Genomic DNA, 21368 nt, shown 5'->3' on the forward strand with positions numbered 1-21368 from the left:
ACAATCACATTGTCTGATTTTTGAAAGAATTTATTTGCAAATTTTGGTGGAAAATAAGTATTTGGTCACCTACAAACAAGCAAGATTTCTGGCTCTCACAGACCTATATCTTCTTCTTTAGGAGGCTCCTCTATCCTCCACTCATTACCTGTATTAATGGCACCTGTTTGAACTTGTTATCAGTATAAAAGACATCTGTCCACAACCTCAAACAGTCACACTCCAAACTCCACTATGGTGAAGACCAAAGAGCTGTCGAAGGACACCAGAAACAAAATTGTAGACCTGCACCAGGCTGGGAAGACTGAATCTGTAATAGGCAAGCATCTTGGTGTGAAGAAATCAACTGTGGGAGCAATAATTAGAAAATGGAAGACATACAAGACCACTGATAATCTCCCTTGATCTGGGGCTCCACGCAAGATCTCACCCCGTGGGGTTAAAATGATCACAAGAACGGTGATCAAAAATCCCAGAACCACACGGGGGGACCTAGTGAATGACCTGCAGAGAGCTGGGACCAACGTTTAAAAAAGGCTACCATCAGTAATACACTACGCCGCCAGGGACTCAGATCCTGCAGTGCCAGACGTGTCCCCCTGCTTAAGCCAGTACATGTCCGGGCCCGTCTGAGGTTTGCTAGAGAGCATTTGGATGATCCAGAAGAGGATTGGGAGACTGTCATATGGTCAGATGAAACCAAAGTAGAACTGTTTGGTAGAAACACAACTCGTCGTGTTTGGAGGAGAGAGAATGCTGAGTTGCAACCAAAGAACACCATACCTACTGTGAAGCATGGGGGTGGCAACATCATGCTTTGGGGGTGTTTCTCTGCAAAGGGAACAGGACAACTGATCCGTGTACATGAAAGAATGAATGGGGCCATGTATCGTGAGATTTTGAGTGCAAACCTCCTCCCATCAGCAAGGGCATTGAAGATGAAACGTGGCTGGGTCTTTCAGCATGACAATGATCCCAAACACACCGCCCAGGAAATGAACGAGTGGCTTCGTAAGAAGCATTTCAAGGTCCTGGAGTGGCCTAGCCAGTCTCCAGATCTCAACCCCATAGAAAACCTTTGGAGGGAGTTGAAAGTCCGTGTTGCCCAACGACAGCCCCAAAATATCACTGCTTTAGAGGAGATCTGCATGGAGGAATGGGCCAACATACCAGCAACAGTGTGTGACAACCTTGTGAAGACTTACAGAAAACGTTTGACCTCTGTCATTGCCAAAAAAGATATATAACAAAGCATTGAGATGAACTTTTGATATTGACCAAATACTTATTTTCCACCATAATTTGAAAGTAAATTCTTTCAAAAATCAGACAATGTGATTGTCTGGATTTGTTTCCACATTTTGTCTCTCATAGTTGAGGTATACCTATGATGACAATTACAGGCCTCTCTCATCTTTTTAAGTGGGAGAACTTGCACAATTGGTGGCAGACTAAATACTTTTTTGCCCCTCTGTACCTCTACTTAGCACTTTAAATATTCATTCAGGCAGTGCTAGATAGAGCAGTTCACTCAACTCCATTTTGTTGGTAAACTGATGACCCTAAAGCCTTGTACGCACGGTTTGATTGTTGGATGACCAAGCGTCTGATTTTTGTCAAAAGGACGTGTGCAGGATTTTGTCTAGCATAGTAACTATATGCAAATTGTCGTTTGACAAACACGAACGTAGTGACGTACTATGAGTGTATAAAGAGGAAGTTCTTTTCTCAAGTGCCACCCTTTAGGCCCCTTCTGCTAATTTCATGTTAGTAGAAGTTTGGTGAGTAGGGCTGAGCTTCGAGTTCGAGTCGAACTCATGTTCGACTCGAACATCGGCTGCTCGCAAGTTCGCCGAACAGCGAACAATTTGGGGTGTTCGCGGCAAATTCGAATGCCGCGGAACACCCTTTAAAAGTCTATGGGAGAAATCAAAAGTGCTAATTTTAAAGGCTTATATGCAAGTTATTGTCATAAAAAGTGTTTGGGGACCTGGGTCCTGCCCCAGGGGATATCGATCAATGCAAAAAAAAGTTTTAAAAACGGCCATTTTTTCAGGAGCAGTGATTTTAATAATGCTTAAAGTCAAACAATAAAAGTGTAATATCCCTTTAAATTTCGTAGCTGGGGGGTGTCTATAGTATGCCTGTAAAGGGGCGCATGTTTCCCATGTTTAGAACAGTCTGACAGCAAAATGACATTTCAAAGGAAAAAAAGTCATTTAAAACTACTCGCGGCTATTGCATTGCCGGTCCGACAATACACATAAAAGTTCATTGATAAAAATGGCATGGGAATTCCCCACAGGGGAACCCTGAACCAAAATTAAAAAAAAAAAATGACGTGGGGGTCCCCCTAAATTCCATACCAGGCCCTTCAGGTCTGGTATGGATATTAAGGGGAACCCTGGCCAAAAAAAAAAAAAAATGACGTGGGGGTCCCCCTAAATTCCATACCAGGCCCTTCAGGTCTGGTATGGATTTTAAGGGGAACCCCGCGCCAAAATTAAAAAAAACGGCGTGGGGTCCCCCCAAAAATCCATACCAGACCCTTATCCGAGCACGCTACCTGGCAGGTCGCAGGAAAAGAGGGGGGACGAGAGAGCCCCCCCTGAACCGTACCAGGCCACATGCCCTCAACATTGGGAGGGTGCTTTGGGGTAGCCCCCCAAAACACCTTGTCCCCTTGTTGATGAGGACAAGGGCCTCATCCCCACAACCCTGGCCGGTGGTTGTGGGGGTCTGCCGGCGGGGGGCCTATCGGAATCTGGAAGCCCCCTTTAACAAGGGGACCCCCAGATCCTGGCCCCCCCTGTGTGAAATGGTAAGGGGTTTTGTACCCCTACCATTTCACTAAAAAACTGTCAAAAATTTTAAAAATTACAAGAGACAGTTTTTGACAATTCCTTTATTTAAATGCTTCTTCTTTCTTCTATCTTCCTTCATCTTCTTCTTCTGGTTCTTCTGGCTCTTCTGGTTCTTTCTCCGGTGTTCTCGTCCAGCATCTCCTCCGCGGCATCTTCTATCTTCTTCTCCTCGGGCCGCTCCGCACCCATGGCATGGGGGGAGGCTCCCGCTCTTCTTCTCTTCTTCATCTTCTTCTCCGGGCCGCTCCGCATCCATGCTGGCATGGAGGGAGGCTCCCGCTGTGTGACGTGTCTCCTCTTCTGACGGTTCTTAAATAACGGGGGGCGGGGCCACCCGGTGACCCCGCCCCCCTCTGACGCACGGGACATGACGCGACTTCCCTGTGGCATTCCCCGTGACGTCACAGGGAAGTCCCGTCAAGTCACCACGCGTCAGAGGGGGCGGGGTCACCAGGTGGCCCCGCCTCCCGTTATTTAAGAACCGTCAGAAGAGGAGATGCGTCACACAGCGGAAGAAGAAGATGAAGAAGAGAAGAAGATGAAGAAGATGAAGAGAAGAGCGGGAGCCTCCCCCCATGCCATAGGTGCTGAGCGGCCCGAGGAGAAGAAGATAGAAGACGCCGCGGAGGAGATGCTGGACGAGAACACCGGAGGAAGAACCAGAAGAGCCAGAAGAAGAAGAAGATGAAGGAAGATAGAAGAAAGAAGAAAGAAGAAGCATTTAAATAAAGGAATTGTCAAAAACTGTCTCTTGTCATTTTTAACATTTTTGGCAGTTTTTTAGTGAAATGGTAGGGGTACTTTTGTACCCCCTTACCATTTCACACAGGGGGGGGGCCGGGATCTGGGGGTCCCCTTGTTAAAGGGGGCTTCCAGATTCCGATAAGCCCCCCGCCCGCAGACCCCAACAACCACCGGCCAGGGTTGTGGGGATGAGGCCCTTGTCCTCATCAACAAGGGGACAAGGTGTTTTGGGGGGCTACCCCAAAGCACCCTCCCAATGTTGAGGGCATGTGGCCTGGTACGGTTCAGGAGGGGGGGCGCTCTCTCGTCCCCCCCTCTTTTCCTGCGGCCTGCCAGGTTGCGTGCTCGGATAAGGGTATGGTATGGATTCTTGGGGGGACCCCCACGCCATTTTTTTAAAAATTTTGGCACGGGGTTCCCCTTAAAATCCCGGTATGGAATTTAGGGGGACCCCCACGTCATTTTTTTTTTAATTTTGGCCGGGGTTTTCCTTAATATCCATACCAGACCTGAAGGGCCTGGTAAGGAATTTAGTAGGACCCCCACGTCATTTTTTTTTTTTAAATTTTGGTTTGCTGTCAGACTGTTCTAAACATGGGAAACATGCGCCCCTTTACAGGCATACTATAGACACCCCCCAGCTACGAAATTTAAAGGGATATTACACTTTTATTGTTTGACTTTAAGCATTATTAAAATCACTGCTCCTGAAAAAATGGCCGTTTTTAAAACTTTTTTTTGCATTGATCCATGTCCCCTGGGGCAGGACCCAGGTCCCCAAACACTTTTTTATGACAATAACTTGCATATAAGCCTTTAAAATTAGCACTTTTGATTATTCATATTCGTGTCCCATAAACTTTAACGGTGTTCGCGTGTTCGAACAAACTTTTTTCCTGTTCGCATGTTCTGGTGCGAAACGAACAGGGGTCTGTTCGGCTCATCCCTATTGGTGAGCATTGATTCGCGATTTTCAGATCGCACAAAACAAATGCCTTTTAAAATACATTTGGCATAACTGCATCAGTTGCACCAGCTTCATTATTATCCCATTAATGAAGATGAGAATTTTGACACTTCATGAATTAATAAAAATAATAATAATAATTGCCACGTCACGAACGTTAATTCTAGATTACGAACAGTAGTTTGCAAGACCGAACTCTTCCCAGTCGTTCCTTGGTTCCGAGCATGCGTGGTTGTACTTTCGACTTTTGTGTGACGGATTTCTGTACTGACCATCCGAAAATCAGACGTTGAGTTCACATCAGACAAAAATTTTATAGCCTGCACATCCAGCTTTTGTCGTACTAGCGATCCGAAAATCCACAGACAGCTCATCTTCAGACTTTTCCCTTTTGACTTTCGTCCAACAATCAGACCATGTGTACAAGGCTAAAAACACTTTTGTTTGTGTTCCTGGAACATGCTGTCCCTCACATGCATAAAGCCTAAGGAAAAAAATGCCAGTGCTAAGAATACATCAAACAATTATATTGAAACCTGTCTTCAAAAGTTGTATGTGACAGGTGGTGTGGAAAGCAGTAACAAAGAAAGCTACACAGTAGAGTCTTTAGACTACTGCAGTCTTATGGCCCATACACACAATTGAAAAACTGGAGAAAAATACTGCTTTCGAAACGATCGTGCGATAATTGGATTGTTAGTACACAGCTTTCGAGACCCGATCGCGACTCTTCATCTGATATTATCCGATCGGACAAGCACAAAAAATGTTCTCGTATGATACCAGATCGTACAATTTTTGTTTAACTAGTACAGTTGTCGTCCGAAAATACAATAGAAATACACTACAACACATGACATCACTTCCGATTTTTTTATTCTGTCGTACGATAATTTTTCTTAACTTTAGTAACCTCTCCATTTTCGATATGTGACTAGCATGCAAAAAAAATGGACGATCTGTCGTCCGATTTTCGGATGGTGTGTACGGACCATTACTGAACTTGTATAGAGCAGTGCCTCGTGTTGTTGCAGGGAATTACAGATTAAGGTAAACTGAGTAAAACTTCTGATTTTAGCACAGCTGTAGTGTTTACTTGATAGCATTAGTAGTTCATTGATTACTCTCACTTGCTTGGTGTTGCTCATTAAATCATTTGAAAGAGCAATAGAAAATATGCGTGTAAATTGTTAAAAATATAACGTTTTTTTATTATTATTATTAGATCATATGTTAGAATCCATACGTACATAAATCCCAACATACATTTGCTCACTTCTGTATATATATCTGTAAATGTAGTAGTCCAGTAACCCAGATATTCCATAACATGCTAACAATCCTGATTCCATTTTAGGTTTTGTGAATGATTCTGTGAGTAAATGCATTGTGGCCTTACGTCTCGTTGTGGTAGTTAAAGTGACTGATTGCGCACCAGAAGGCAGCAGCCCAGAAGCTCCACAGTGCTATGGCAAGGGGGAATGTGTCACTAGGAAGACTGAGGTGAGTGGAACAATGTGGAATTTGTAACCGTTTATTTTACAGCTTAAAATCTATTGATTGTGCTCTATTATGTAGTAAGTGTATGTAAACTCTAACAATGACTTTATCTCCTTCGGTCTGTTAAAATTATACCACTGGAAGCATTTGGATAAGTGCAACAAATACCTGTTTCCTGGCAGAAATCTTGTCAGCTGATTACCTTATATTCTTTCTACCTATGCTGCACCCTGAGACCCCATGCACACTTGTAGGCAGGTGCAGTCTATATTTTCCACTGCTGGTGGCGCTCAACCATAGTGGTATTGCAGCGGAGAGAAAGTCCAGAGGAAAATGGTTGCTCTGTGCTTTCCAGGGTCATTGGGGAAGCTGATTGAATGCTGCCACCCCATGTGACTCTAGCAGCCATCTTGGGCCAGGCAGAGCCTATTTAAGTCCCTGGCTCCCAGGTTAGGTGCGCATTTAACGTGTAGGCAGTGTAGGAACAGGTTACCCATCTGACAAGGACAGTGATTATTAGTGACAGGGAGAGGTTCCTGGCAAGTAGGGAAAAGATAGACATGCAACCTTACCTGGAGACCTCTCCACTTGAGTCCGGACCAACCCGCATTGTGCCCCTCGAGACAGAAGCTGTCAACACATCTAAGACCTGCTTTGCTACACATTGATGATACTTGCCGTAAGTGTTCCTGGTCGGGTGCTTTCCTGGGTCTGTTGTGAATTACTGGATTCTGCATTAATACTAGACATGTGTGGTTCGTTTTGCTCCGAAATCTAAATTCAGATACATTTTTTGTTATTTGGAAATTCGAATGTATCTGAATATCCAAATTACAATAGTAACAAATCTAAACGAACCTGAAATAACAAAACAAAGTTCATCCAAAATCAAATTTGAAAACTAGAATAGAATAAAATAGAATAGCATGTAAAAAATAGAGTAATGCAAAGTAGAATTGAAAAAAAAAGAATAAAACAAAATAGAATTGAAAATATGGGAATAGATCAGAAAAAAAATTGAATAGAAAGAATAGAATAGAAAATAATTGAGTAAAACAGAATAGAAAAAAATAGAGTAAAACAGAACAAAACTGAATAGAATATAAAAGAATAGAATATAAATGAAAGGAATAGAATATATTAAGAATAGAATAATAAAAAAATTGAATAGAATAAAATAGAAAGAATATAACCGTCATCCGAAATTCGAATTTTGAATATAATAAATTTGAATGCGAATGCCGATTTTGAACCGAATTTGAATTGAAAACAAATAACGGAACGAACGGAATTCCAAAAAGGAATTTAAGGAATTTAACTAAATGAAATTATTTAAATAGTGAATCAAAACAAAACAAATTTTTCATTCTGCACATGTCCAAATAATACAAGTTCTGTTCTCTGCACCTGAAGTCTGTGTAATTACTGCGGCAGCACCACGCTGCACCTCCCCACATATTGGATGTTTAACCCGGGTGCATTAAGGTGTGGGTGGAAGCCCCATCTAGCCACAGCAACTTTCAGGATCTCACCAAGTTTTACAGGATGCCAGCAGCAGGGCTGGAGGCCCACTGCTAAATGCCTCATGTTTAAAGCCAAGTGTGCATAAGGCCTTATTATTTACATTATTCCCAGCTATATCTGTGCACTGCAAAACAGCTCCCACCTATGTTATTGAGAAAGTCAATAGTCCTGTCCTAGTGTAACAAGCTGCTTCTCCATAGATACAGTACAGTGAGTTAGCATTGTTATTCTAGGACAGGAGTTATGCAACTGGAATGATCACCAGGTGAAAATAAGAGATTAAAAAACCTGAATAAAATAATACAGGCACCACATAAAAGAACTGGTAAGCGGAAATATATAATATTTTTTTGAGATATGCTTTAAAATGGAAATAAATTCACAGAAATGCTCACCTCCTCATTCCAGTGAGGCGGCCATTAATCCCTCGCTAGGTGCTGCCATCTTCTCCCTGGCTACTTCCAGGTGCCAGGTTTTCAGCCTCTCAATTGATCAGTTGGGGAATGACATCATGCTTGCAGGAGTCCGTCATTCTGGCACAATCAGAGTGTGCCAGGAATGCACACTAGCACATGTGTAGCTCAGTGGGCATTCAATAGAATACTGCAAGCAGACAGGTAGATGTTTGTTATTGCAGAAGAGATATTGCATGTAGGGTGACCACGTGTCCCGGATTGCCCAGGACAGTCCCACATTTTTCAGGTCTGTCCTCGGTCCTGGGCACTTTCATTCTGGGACAATACAGTGTCCCAGAATGAAACTGACACAGCCACCCTGCACAGTGCATTCTGTGTCCTGATGGGTAAAGCTTTGCCCAACCAGGGCACAGTAAAAGCTGGTTGTTAAGGAGTGGGGCCGGGAGGCCGGCCGCAGCGCCCTTAACAACCAATGAGTCATCAGCTGTCAATAGGCTTCCCCACTGACAGCTGAATAATAAAACAAAGAATTGCTGGTTAAAAAAAAGTAAAAAAAACAGTGTGAGGTCCCGACCCCCAGTCCACACCAGACCTTTATCTAAGCATGCAGCCTGGCAGGTCAGGACGAGTGAGATAAGTGTCAAAAAGTAATAAAACCACAGAGACAGTTTCTCCTGCTGTCCATGCAGGCTCCGCCATTTAAACAGTTCTTATATGGGTAAAGGGCGGGGCCACCTGGCAACGTCACCTGATGACACTGCCCATTGTGCCGTCACCGACCCAGCATGCACTGGTATGTAACGTCACAAAGGGGGCGGTGCCACCAGGTGATGTCACAGGTGGCCCCGCCCTTACCTATATAAGCAAGTGTACATATTCGCCAGCACACCATGGATCAACACTTCCATCCAAAGGTTTCTTTTATTGAAAAATCACTACCTATATAACAACTGCCAAACAGCAGAGCCTGCAGTAAGCGACCAGCCTTCATAGCTAGCGGGAGCATTGTTATTTTAGGGTGCGGCGGTCGGCGTGATTGACGATGGATTTACATCGGGGGCACTACTTTTTATTTTTTAATAAAGGAATTGTCAAACACTGTCTCTGTGTTTTTATTACTTTTTGACAATTTTTTGGTGAACCCCATACTCATTCACACGGGGGGAAATCTGAGTGCCCCCTTGTTAAACAAGGGGGACAAGTTGCTTTGGGATGGGGGGGTGTTGTGTCTTTACTCACACATGCCCCCCCCGCCCCAAAGCACATCCCCTCATATTGAGGGCATGAGGCCTGGTATGGTTCAGGAAGGGGTCTGCTCGCTCGCACCCCCCCCTTTTTTTGACCTGCCAGGCTGCTTGCTCGGATAAGGGTCTAGTATAGTTTTTTTTTTGGTGTGGGATTCCCCTTAAAACCTATACCAGACTGGTATGGAATTGGGGGGGGACCCCCACGCCATTTTTTTCTTTCTTTTTTTTTTTCAATAGCCGGGCGCCGGCAATTGCAACCGCGAGTCAATTTAAATGTGATTTGACTCGTATTTTTTTTTTCTTCAGGTATGTCATTTTTGTTGCAGCATGTTCTATGCATTCTACAGATACGCCACTTTACAGACAGACTAAGGGGACCCCTGTGATGTACACCGCTGTCACTAAGTGACTTAGTTAAAGCAGGTGCGCATTGTATACCACCTGCCTAAACTGGTAACTGGTTTTTGCTTTTGTTTTTCCAAAAATTGGCAAAAAAAGGTATCAAAAATGATTTTTTTTGGGGGGGAAGGGGTGTCCCTAAATGGCAGTTTGGAAATGTGGTAACCATAATTGCATGTCTCTTCTACAATAAAGAGCTGCCTTCTCGCAGTTTTTTATTAGTCAGGTTTAGTTCCACTTTAAGTTGTGTGTCGACTTTTCTTTCTGTCAAAACTACTTCTCTCTCTATACAAGTCGATAGGGTGCAAAATCAGCTTTAAGCAGGTGGATTCAGCTTAGAAGGAAGTTAAATTCAGATCAACAGACGATCAAGTGCAGGTCAAAAGCACCTGTCAGTGAACTCTGATCTCAGAAGTGTCTCAAACTGATGCCAAGCACAGGCTGAATGCACCCGAAACTCATAGACACATCCTCACACCACAGTGGTTGGGCTGAATTTTCTTAGGCAACAACAGACGTGTATAATGTGAACAGGACACATAAAAGACAATTGTATCCATTCTGGCATGTTTACAGTATACATCCTGCGTGATGATGTGCAGAAAAGAGAAGCTCAGCGGACATAGAGTGAACTAGCCCTTACATATGCGCAATTCTTTGCAAACATTTTCAAGCCTAATGCTTAGCATAGTATGGTTTTTAGAGTGTAACAAGGACCTTGTTTACCAGCGTATCTCAAATAAGAGCTCTCTAAGGCAGTGATAGTGAACCTTGGCAACCAAGATGTTTTGGAACTACATTTACCATGATGCTCATGCACTCTGCAGTGTAGTTGAGCATCATGGGAAATGTAGTTCCAAAACATCTGGGGTGCCAAGGTTCACCATCACTGGTCTAAGGTGTCCCACAGATACCAATCATGTTTTAGCCTGCCCTGGCAGATAGCAGAGAATAAATGCAAAAGTAACAAGGGACAGTGCATGGGTGTGCAGTCATCTGACCACAGGACAATCTATTTTTTAACCATCATTTCATTATCATTAAATAATTCAGAGTAAGTTACCCAGCCAAAATAAAAAATTTAACGTGTGATACCAGGCAGAATGAAGAGCTTGTGTTGTGTAAATAATGTATAATGTGAAATCAGGCATGGTGATCTGTGTGTAATTGTTCAGTTAAACATGTTAAACTTTGTTTTTTTTCCAACTTTTCGGTGATTATTGATGCTACTACGCTACCAATGTACTGGAATAATCTAAAGCTGGTCATATGCGCATCAAAGGTCTTCTGATTCATGGTGAAACGGCTGAAATTTGCTCTGCGATTGGCCCTGCTGGCACCATCTGGATCAACAAAAGTTGATTTTTCAGTTGCCTTTTGACAAAGGAATTGAGTGGAATATTGTTGGCCAAACAGCTCCTGCATATAATCAGATGCAGGAACTTGACTAAAAGATTTGTCAACCTTGGTCCGTTAACCTTTTTAAATAAAAAAAAAAAATGCATGACATGGGTTTAAATGGCCACAGCAGACCTTTTATTAACAAACGAATAAATAACATGACTTAAAACAGTTCAATGCAACCAGGAAGGGGTCTTTGGGTGTCCTTAAGGCACACTTTATAATTGTAATCGTTCATGTCCTCAGCCTCACCCCGACGGGCTCAAAGATGTTACAACCTCACACCTTCTCACATTTTCCCACACAGGACCGAGCTCTTGGTATAACCACCAATAACCAACCAGGTGGCAGCATCATACCTTAGACGGACCCCCAATTTTGTAACAATACTGTATAGTTACACACTGACCCCCCAAAGATCCCCTGACCCGCTAAACTGCTGTGACAATTATTTACTTTTTTATTTTATTTTTTATGATAAGTACCTGCTTCTAAATTCATAACCACAAAATATTACCCTACAACCCCTAATACCCCAGTAACTCAGAATACAGGACAGGAAGGAGGGAAGTTTCGTCTTCGCTTGAACTTTCCCGAATCGACACCCAGCACCCCTTGCACAAACCACCTTTGCGGCTCCTCCTTGCCTATCTGACCTTCAGCCTTCAATAAGGTAAGAACTACACCCCTTCACCACTAAACAACCAAGATTTAACCCTTCTCAAACCAGTTCCTCACTTTAGCATTGGTGACCCTCTGTCCATTCTCGTCCTTTTTTTGGCACGTTCCTTGTCAGCGCATGTGCATGCAGCAGACTCTGATAGGCTCAGTAATGACCCTCTTTGCAGTTTGAGTGTTGAACAGATGCCTGAAGGCTAACAAGTATATTTATATTAGTTGCATTTATAAGCACATTTAATGATTTTTAATGAATTCATAACTAAAGTATATAGTTATTTTACATTTGCCTTTGGTTCAGCTTTAAACTTTACATCCTCCATTGAATATGGTGGGCTTACCTTGTCATGCTGCATTATAAAGGGACAGGTACCCAAACCTATAAAAGATTCTTTGGATTCAGCTTAGTATTTCCTGCCTGTTCTTATAAATACACGGTTAATTCATATTTTATTGTTGTGATAAAAAAGCTACTTTAGGTTAATCTTCAAAGCTGTTTAGAAGAGAAACAGATTTAGGATGATAGTGATAGTAGGGATTAATCTTGGCGAGCCTGATGGCTGAATTTCACTATGCGCTATCAGTAATCTTGTTATTTCTGATGGTTTTTGCCAAGGCAGAATTATACCTTCTGCTGGAGCCTACATAAACATATCCCAAATAACATGGAAATGCAGCCAAGCTTCTCAGCGTTTCATTATGCTGTGGTAAAGAGACGTATTTCTAACAATACTCCTTCCTATCTGCCTGCCGTCATAAAAGAAGAAATATGTCTAAGAACTCTCCTCTCTATGGAAGCTGTAATAACACTTTGTTACAATATCTAAGAGGCTGCACAGCTAAAATATGTTAGTTCACTGTTGCACAACCCTTTGCTAAAATTCCACTGATTGCAATGTCAGCAAAACTGCATCCATTATGCTTTAAAGCTGGCCTCAAGAGAACCAAATCCTCACATTAAGAAAAGTACAGACAGCCATCTTGTGCAACTGAATCCATATGTCTTTCTTAGTAATGTTAGGTGTCCCTAGTTTATTCATAATCGTCCTTCTTATATAAATACCTTGACTTCTGAAATTAATTTTTATGGAGTTTTCAGGCAATGAACGCTCCAACGGTAGATTTTTAATACTGAAAAGAGTTGGAGTATAAAATCACAGGCATTTATTACATTTTCTCGGAGCAAGCCACCCCCTCACTCCCCACTTCAACCTGACATGTCTATGGTTACTAGAATGTCACCCTAGTCCATCTCATTTCTTTGTTGGGAATAAAGACTTAGGATCGGGTTATCTGGAGGGCAGGATGAAGGAGGAAGAGATGGTGGAAAGTTTGAGAAACGCCTGGGGTAAATAAACTATTTAGCCAAGTATATAGACACCTATCCAAATTATTGAGTTCAGGTGTTTTCAGTGCTCTTCCAACTTTATGGTAACAATTTAGGGAAGTTCCCTTTCTGTTCCAACATGACTGGGGCTCTGAACATAAAGCCAGCTCCATAAAGACATACACTATATTAGCAAAAGTACTGGGATGCCTGCCTTTACAAGTACATGAACTTTAACAATGATTTGGACCAGTTGTAGAGGAACTAGAGTGGCCTGCACCAGGTCCTGACCTCAACCCATTTGAACATCTTTGGGATGGATTGAAACATCAATTGCAAGACAAGTCTTTTTGTCCAATATTAGTATCGGACCTCACAAATCCACTTTTGGCTGATTGGGCAAAATTCCAACAAGCACACTTCAAAATCTTATAAAAAGCCAATAGAAAGTCTGCAAATACTCACCTACTCTCCAGCAAGGAGATGTCTGCAAGCTCCCTTGCCGGCACGGACATGTTCTCCCCAGTTGCTTCCAGGTGTGGGGTCGATATCATTCATTGAAGCACCAAAATGTACATTCTAAATGTAACACACGGCATTGTTACTGATTGCAGGTTGTTAAATGGCCACAAGAGTGTCAGTACTCTGCAGTTTAGTTGGCACAGGATCTAGTATAGCAATGCTAAAAATGTTGGGACCTGTAGGCTGCCAGCAGGATTTCTTCACTCAGATAAGCTGTAACTGAACTACAGATCCCAAGGGAGTGAGCAAAGGGGTGGGAGCCTATAAAAAGAAAGGCCTGGAAACCTACAGGCAAAGAAAAGAGGAGACTCGGAGAGAGTCGGGATGTGTGAGAGAAGGTAGTGCTGACCTAGGAGGCCACTGGCCGGATTGGATTGGGCTGGAGAGCGGAGAAGTTGATTTTCAGATCGCAGATCATACTAAGAGGCAGGATAGTCAATCCTGCAGGCAGACAGATTGGGACATCTCCATCAACACTACATCATCCATGGGAGGACAGAGAGAAAGGAGGCCCCCCAGCAGCAAGGCAGTCACTTTGCACCACTGCATTGAAAAGCTTGGTGAGAGGGTTTCTAGCACATACCACATCACCACATACAACAAGTTCATTTGTTGTTGTTGTCAGTTACTTAAGTCAGTATCTCTTACAACACAGATCGCCACATAGAGACACAGACTCCATAGCCCAATCAGTGCTGCAGCCTATCTATACTAGCTGCCCATTGATATACTGCACACAGGATACCAGCTTAAAAGCTTTCTGCTTCTCTGATAGGCAGGAACCCTAAATGCATACCACTTCAGGCCTATTTTACCCAGGGAAGCAACAAGTTCCTCAAGTCAAGTTTGGCACTTAAAGGGATACATTTCTGCTAAATCTTGCCCCACCTCTTCTCGGCATAAACAATCTTTATAATCTCCTGAAGTCTTTAAAGTGACTTCCCAGTTTGTCACTTTGCCTGCTGCCACCATTTCTGGGGACGTGATATTTTCTATAAAAAAGGAGACTACACCTCCGCTGTGCACCAAAGTAAGGGCCTCATCAAGCCGGTAGAAGAGTCTTTCCCGTATTGGGTGTTTTTGCTCTTTATGGGACATGATTCTTACCAAAACCCTCAGAGAGTTAAACCCTGGCTCTGGTTACTGAGAGCCCACGAGCGAGCTAGCTCAACATTCTTGCTCTCTTTCTTTCTGCTCGTTTGGGGAAATCCTCTTGGTGGGAGAGCTAGTGTTTAAGATCTGAGTCCCGCAAGACAATTGGGTCTATTTAAAGTGGCACTGTTCTATGTTATATTTCCTACTTTTTATATGTGGTTCTTATTTGTGTACCACTGACGTTGATTTTTGTGTCTATACTACTGCACATCTGACTCTTATATATAAACTAAATCGTTTTTCATTGAAGTGGTGTGCTAATCTTTTGTGTGATAACCAAAGTGACATCTGGCTAGTTTTACAGTGGTGTCAGCATGGGTTGTGTCTCACCCAGGGCTTAGAAGTGAACAGGAGACCCAGCGGCTCCTGAGGGGGTAGCGCTACATAAAGAAGATTGCAAACATGCAGGTACGTTTGTTTTATTGTAGAAGAGTCATAGCATATCTCCTCTTCAATAAAGAGCCTGTCTGCTTGCAATTTTTTATTCTTTTCCCTTCAGTTCGGCTTCAAAGACCCTGGCTTTGAAATGGCTCAGGAAAAGTTAATTGCTGCTGTCTCTAGATGTCTAGGATGATTGCCGACTATACGCTAACAGTCCTTGTGCCCTGTAGTCTGTCTCAATAGTTAGGTTTTCCTTTTCCTGTTTCTTTTCCAGTATTCAGGAGAGGGCAGATTATCTGCAAGTTGAGAAGGAAACATAGCTGATGCTAGAGTAACTGAGCGCAGCATTTGTTCTTTCTCGGTTTGCTGTCTGATAGAGCAGGTGGTAACATTAACCTCATGCTGACCGCCCTATAGCAGTTTTACTGCTACAGAGGAGCTTCTGGGTAGGGGGCGCGCATGCGTGCCACCGGTGCCTCGCTCCTGCTGTGGAGATGCGATGTCTAACACTATTATTTTGAATACAGGGGTACCACAGGGATGTGTGTTAAGTCCGGCTTTGTTTACTTTACTCGTACAAGATAATGATGAGACAGCTTATAGGCAGGAAATTCAACATTTGGTTGAGTGGTGTAGAGAAAATGATTTAATACTCAATACGGCAAAAACGAAAGAAATAATAGTGGATTATAGGAGATCAAGAAAGATCAATCACTGCCCGGTTTATATAGGTGGTACATTTTTGGGAGTGCATATTACAAGGGAGTTGTCATGGTCTCAAAGTACTTTTTTTCTAGTGAAAAAAGCGCAGCAGAGACTGTTTTTCCTTTGGAGACTGAAGCAGGCTGGATTGCCCTTAAGGCTTCTGGTCAATTTCTATCATTGTACCATTGAGAGTATTCTTTTCCACTGCACTGTAGTGTGGTATGCCAGCTGCAGGATGGAGAATAAGAAGTGCCTGTCTCATATGGTGAAAACAGCACAGCGGATCATAGGAACAGAGCTACCGAATTTGGACACAGCATATGCCAAACGATTAAAAAATCAGGCAAAAGATATTAGTATTGATCCAACCCACCCAGGTTACAGTTTGTCCCATTGCTATCAGGGAAAAGATATAAAACATTTAAAATGCACACTAATCGCTTAAAGCATAGTTTTTTCCCTAGGGCCATATTGTCCATAATCCCATCAGTTACAGTGTTTTAGGAATTTTATGTAGAATTCTAATATTCTTTTATCTATTTATTTTTAAATAACATTTTATATTTTTTATATTTTGATATATTTAAATGGATATGTGGGCATATGTGGGCATGTGCTAGGAGTATGTATGTGTGGTTTTGTTGAGAAATGTTTTATTGCTGCTGTAAAGAGTATCTATCTATCTATCTATCTATCTATCTATCTATCTATCTATCTATCTATCTATCTATCTATCTATCTATCTATCTATCTATTATACACAGCGGGAGTTGATCAGCGGTACCTTGGATTTGATGTCTGCCAGCACCAACTGATCATTCAACAGAATGATCAGGCAGATTGCCGTTCTGTCAGTAGGGAAGGCATGGATCCTGTGTTTCTGCAAAGCAGGGACAAGGATCCATGCCTTCCCCTACTAAAAGCACCTCCCATAATACACATAAACACTAGCTAGGCACACAGTTATTCCTTAAATGACCCCGATGTTAACCCCTTCTCAGCCATTAGTATAGTCATTAGTACAGTGACCGTGCATATTTTTTATCACTGTATTTGTGTCACTGGTCCCGAAGTGTCAATTAGTGTCAGAATGTCTAATACAGTATCGCAGTCCTACTAAAAGTCGCTGATCACCATTACTAGCAATAAATAATAAGTAAATAAAAATTCCATAAATATATCCCATAGTTTATAGACGCTATGATGTTTGCACAACACCAATCAAAATACGCTTATTGGGATTTTCTATTCCAGAAATATGTAGCAGAATACATATTGACAATTTTTTTTCCATTGTTTTATTGGATATGTTTTACAGCATACAGCATTTTTTCAAAATCGTCAGTCTTTTTTTGCTTATAGCATAAAAAAAAAGAAGAAACGCAGAGGTGATCAAATACCATTTAAAAAAAGCTCTGTTTGTGGGATAAAAACCCACTTCAACAGAGCCTAGGCTGTTGTGCACCCACCCCATCCAGAAAAAAGACAGTAAAAGGAGAAGCCTGAGCTCGTCTCTCTGACACTCTTTGACTCTTCTTCGTGTTCTACTCTGAGTTCTGCTGCAAAAGGTTAAAACTGATTACGCTGCTTGCATATACAGCTCTGTGCAAAAATTTTAGGCATTTGTGAAAAAATGCTGTAAATTAAAAATGCTTTCAGAAATAGAAGTGTTAATAGTTTATTTTTCACAATTAAGAAGATGCAAAGTAAATGAACAGAATACAAATCCAAATAAAATCAATATTTTGTAGACACGTGCAGGATGAAAAAATTCATTTAGTTTCGATTCGTTATTTAACTAAATTCGTTTAGTTAAATTCGTTGCATTCGTTACATTCGTTTTCGGGATTCGTTTAGTTTCGTAGTCGATTTCGAAAAAACTATCAAATTCGAAAAAAATTCTACTGCATTTGAAAAAACTATCAAATTCGAAAAAAATTCCACCGCATTCGAAAAAAATTTAACCGAATTTGAAAAAGTAAACTATATATAACCATTTTGCAAAATTCATATAGAATGAAATCGAAATTCCAATAGAAAACATTAGAATAGAATAGAAAATAATATAAAAGAATAGCATAGAAAAACAATAGAACAGAATAGAAAAAAATATAATCTATTCTAATCTTTTTTATTCAAATTCGAATACATTCTGTACCAAATTCAAAATTCCAATGGTTATTCTATTCTGTTCTATTGTTTTTTCTATTCTAGTCTTTTCTATTAGAATTCGATTTCATTCTATTTAATTCTATTTCTATATAATCATTTTTCGAAATTCGAATTTTGTATAGAATTAATTCACATTCAGATAGAAAAGGTTAGAATAAAATAGAAAAGAATAGCATAGAATATAGCATAGAATAGCATAGAACAACAATAGACCAGCATAGACAAAAATATTATATATATATATATATATATATATATATATATATATATATATATATATATATATATATATATATATATATTCAAAATTCGTATAGAATGAACTCAAATTCAAATAAAAAAGATTAGAATAGAATAGAAAACAATAGAAAAACAATATAACAGAAAAAAAAAAAATATATATATATATATATATATATATATATAAATATATATATATATGACCATCTTCCAAAATTCTAATTTCATATAAAATGAATTCGAATTTGAATAGAAAAGATTAGAATAGAGTAGAAAAGAATAGACTAGAAAAACAATAGAACAGAATAGAATAAAATATAATATATTATATTTTATTCTGTTCTGTTCTATTGTTTTTCTAGTCTATTCTTTTCTATTTTCTATTCTAATCTTTTCCATTCAAATTCGAAATCATTCTATACAAAATTCAAATTTCAGAAGCGAACTTCCGAAATTCGAATTTCGTATAGAATGAATTCAAATTCGAATAGAAAAGTTTAGAATAGAATAGAAAAGAATAGCATAGAAAAACAATGGAACAGAATAGAAAAAATATTATGTATGTGTATATATATATATATATATATATATATATCATCTTCCGAAATTCGAATTTCATATAGACTGAAATCAAATTTGAATAGAAAAGATTAGAATAGAATAGAAAATAATAGAAAAGAATAGCATAGAAAAACAATAGAACAGAATAGAATAAAATATAATATATATATATATATATATATCTATATAGATATATATCTATATAGATATATAGATATATATCTATATAGATATATATCTATATATATTATATTTTTTTCTATTCTGTTCTATTGTTTTTCTATGCTATTCTTTTCTATTCTATTCTATAGTTTTCTATTTGATTTTGAATTCATTCTATACGAAATTCGAATTTCGGAAGCTGGCTTCTGAAATTTGAATTTCGTAAAGAATGAATTTGAATAGAAAAGATTAGAATATAAAATAATAGAGAAGAATAGAGTAGAAAAACAACAGAACAGAATAAAATATAATATATATATTATATTTTATTCTATTCTGTTCTATTGTTTTTCTAGTCTATTTTTTTCTACTCTATTCTAATCTTTTCTATTCAAATTGATTTTATATGAAATCCGAATTTCGGAAGATGGTTTTATATATATTTATATATATATATATATATATATATATATATATATAAAAATATTTTTTCTATGCTGGTCTATTGTTCTTATTCTTTTCTATTATTTTCTATTCTATTCTAATCTTATCTATTCTGTTCTATTGTTTTTTCTGTTCTACTCATTTCTATTAGAATTCGATTTCATTCTATTTCTAGATAACCATTTTCCAAAATTCAAATTTCGTATAGAATGAATTCGAATTCAAATAGAAAAGATTAGAATAATAGAAAAACAATAGAACAGAATAGAAAAAAATATTATATATATATATATATATATATATATATACAGTGGGGACGGAAAGTATTCAGACCCCCTTAAATGTTTCACTCTTTGTTATATTGCAGCTATTTGCTAAAATCATTTAAGTTCATTTTTTTCCTCATTAATGTACACACAGCACCCCATATTGACAGAAAAACACAGAATTGTTGACATTTTTGCAGATTTATTAAAAAAGAAAAACTGAAATATCACATGGTCCTAAGTATTCAGACCCTTTGCTGTGACACTCATATATTTAACTCAGGTGCTGTCCATTTCTTCTGATCATCCTTGAGATGGTTCTACACCTTCATTTGAGTCCAGCTGTGTTTGATTATACTGATTGGACTTGATTAGGAAAGCCACACACCTGTCTATATAAGACCTTACAGCTCACAGTGCATGTCAGAGCAAATGAGAATCATGAGGTCAAAGGAACTACCTGAAGAGCTCAGAGACAGAATTGTGGTAAGGCACAGATCCTTCCAAGGTTACAAGAAAATTTCTGCTGCACTTAAGGTTTCTAAGAGCACAGTGGCCTCCATAATCCTTAAATGGAAGACATTTGGGACGACCAGAACCCTTCCTAGAGCTGGCCGTCCAGCCAAACTGAGCTATCCGGGGAGAAGAGCCTTGGTGAGAGAGGTAAAGAAGAACCTAAAGATCACTGTGGCTGAGCTCCAGAGATGCAGTCGGGAGATGGGAGAAAGTTGTAGAAAGTCAACCATCACCGCAGCCCTCCACCAGTCGGGGCTTTATGGCAGAGTGGCCCGATGGAAGCCTCTCCTCAGTGCAAGACACATGAAAGCCCACATGGAGTTTGCTAAAAAAACACCTGAAGGACTCCAAGATGGTGAGAAATAAGATTCTCTGGTCTGATGAGACCAATATAGAACTTTTTGGCCTTGATTCTAAGCGTTATGTGAGGAGAAAACCAGGCACTGCTCATCACCTGTCCAATACAGTCCCAATAGTGAAGCATGGTGGTGGCAGCATCATACTGTGGGCGTGTTTTTCAGCTGCAGGGACAGAAACGACTGGTTGCAATCGAGGGAAAGATGAATGCGGCCAAGTACAGGAATATCCTGGATAAAAATCTTCTCCAGAGTGCTCAGGACCTCAGACTGGGCCGAAGGTTTACCTTCCAACAAGACAATGACCCTAAGCACACAGCTAAAATAATGAAGGAGTGGCTTCACAACAACTCTGTGACTGTTCTTGAATGGCCCAGCCAGAGCCCTGACTTAAACCCAATTGAGCATCTCTTGAGCAGGGGCGGATCCAGAGTCTAGTCTCGGGAGGGGCACTGCCAGAAAATAAGGTGTTGCTTACAGAACTGGGGGGTGGTCAGGAGAGCACACAACAGCGAGGTCAGGATGGCACACACAAGGGAGGTCAGGAGGGCACAGTACAGGGTCAGGAGGGAACACACCGGCGGGAGGTCAGGACAGCACAGTATGGGGTCAGTAGGGCACACACCGGGGAGGTCAGGAGGGCACACACCAGGGAGGTCAGGAGAGCACGGTATGGGGTCAGGAGGGCACACACCAGGGAGGTCAGGAGAGCACGGTATGGGGTCAGGAGGGCACACACTGGGGAGGTCAGGAGAGCACACACCAGGGAGATCAGGAGGGCATGCACTGGGGGAGGGGTTGGAAGGGCACACACTGGGGGG

The 21368-nt window shown here is 40.6% G+C and overlaps 1 protein-coding gene across 1 annotated transcript in view; it reads left to right on the forward strand.

Annotated features, from left to right (window-relative positions):
* DNER (delta/notch like EGF repeat containing) overlaps nucleotides 1–21368 on the forward strand; it is a 360320-nt gene that overhangs the window by 255165 nt on the left and 83787 nt on the right. The window contains exon 5 of the mRNA XM_073625661.1: nucleotides 5933–6078. Within this exon, the coding sequence (XP_073481762.1) occupies nucleotides 5933–6078 (146 nt within the window). The remainder of the gene's footprint in view (nucleotides 1–5932; nucleotides 6079–21368) is intronic.

This window comes from Aquarana catesbeiana, linkage group LG04 (genome assembly GCF_042186555.1).
Source record: "Aquarana catesbeiana isolate 2022-GZ linkage group LG04, ASM4218655v1, whole genome shotgun sequence".
In the NCBI taxonomy this organism is placed as follows: domain Eukaryota; kingdom Metazoa; phylum Chordata; class Amphibia; order Anura; family Ranidae; genus Aquarana; species Aquarana catesbeiana.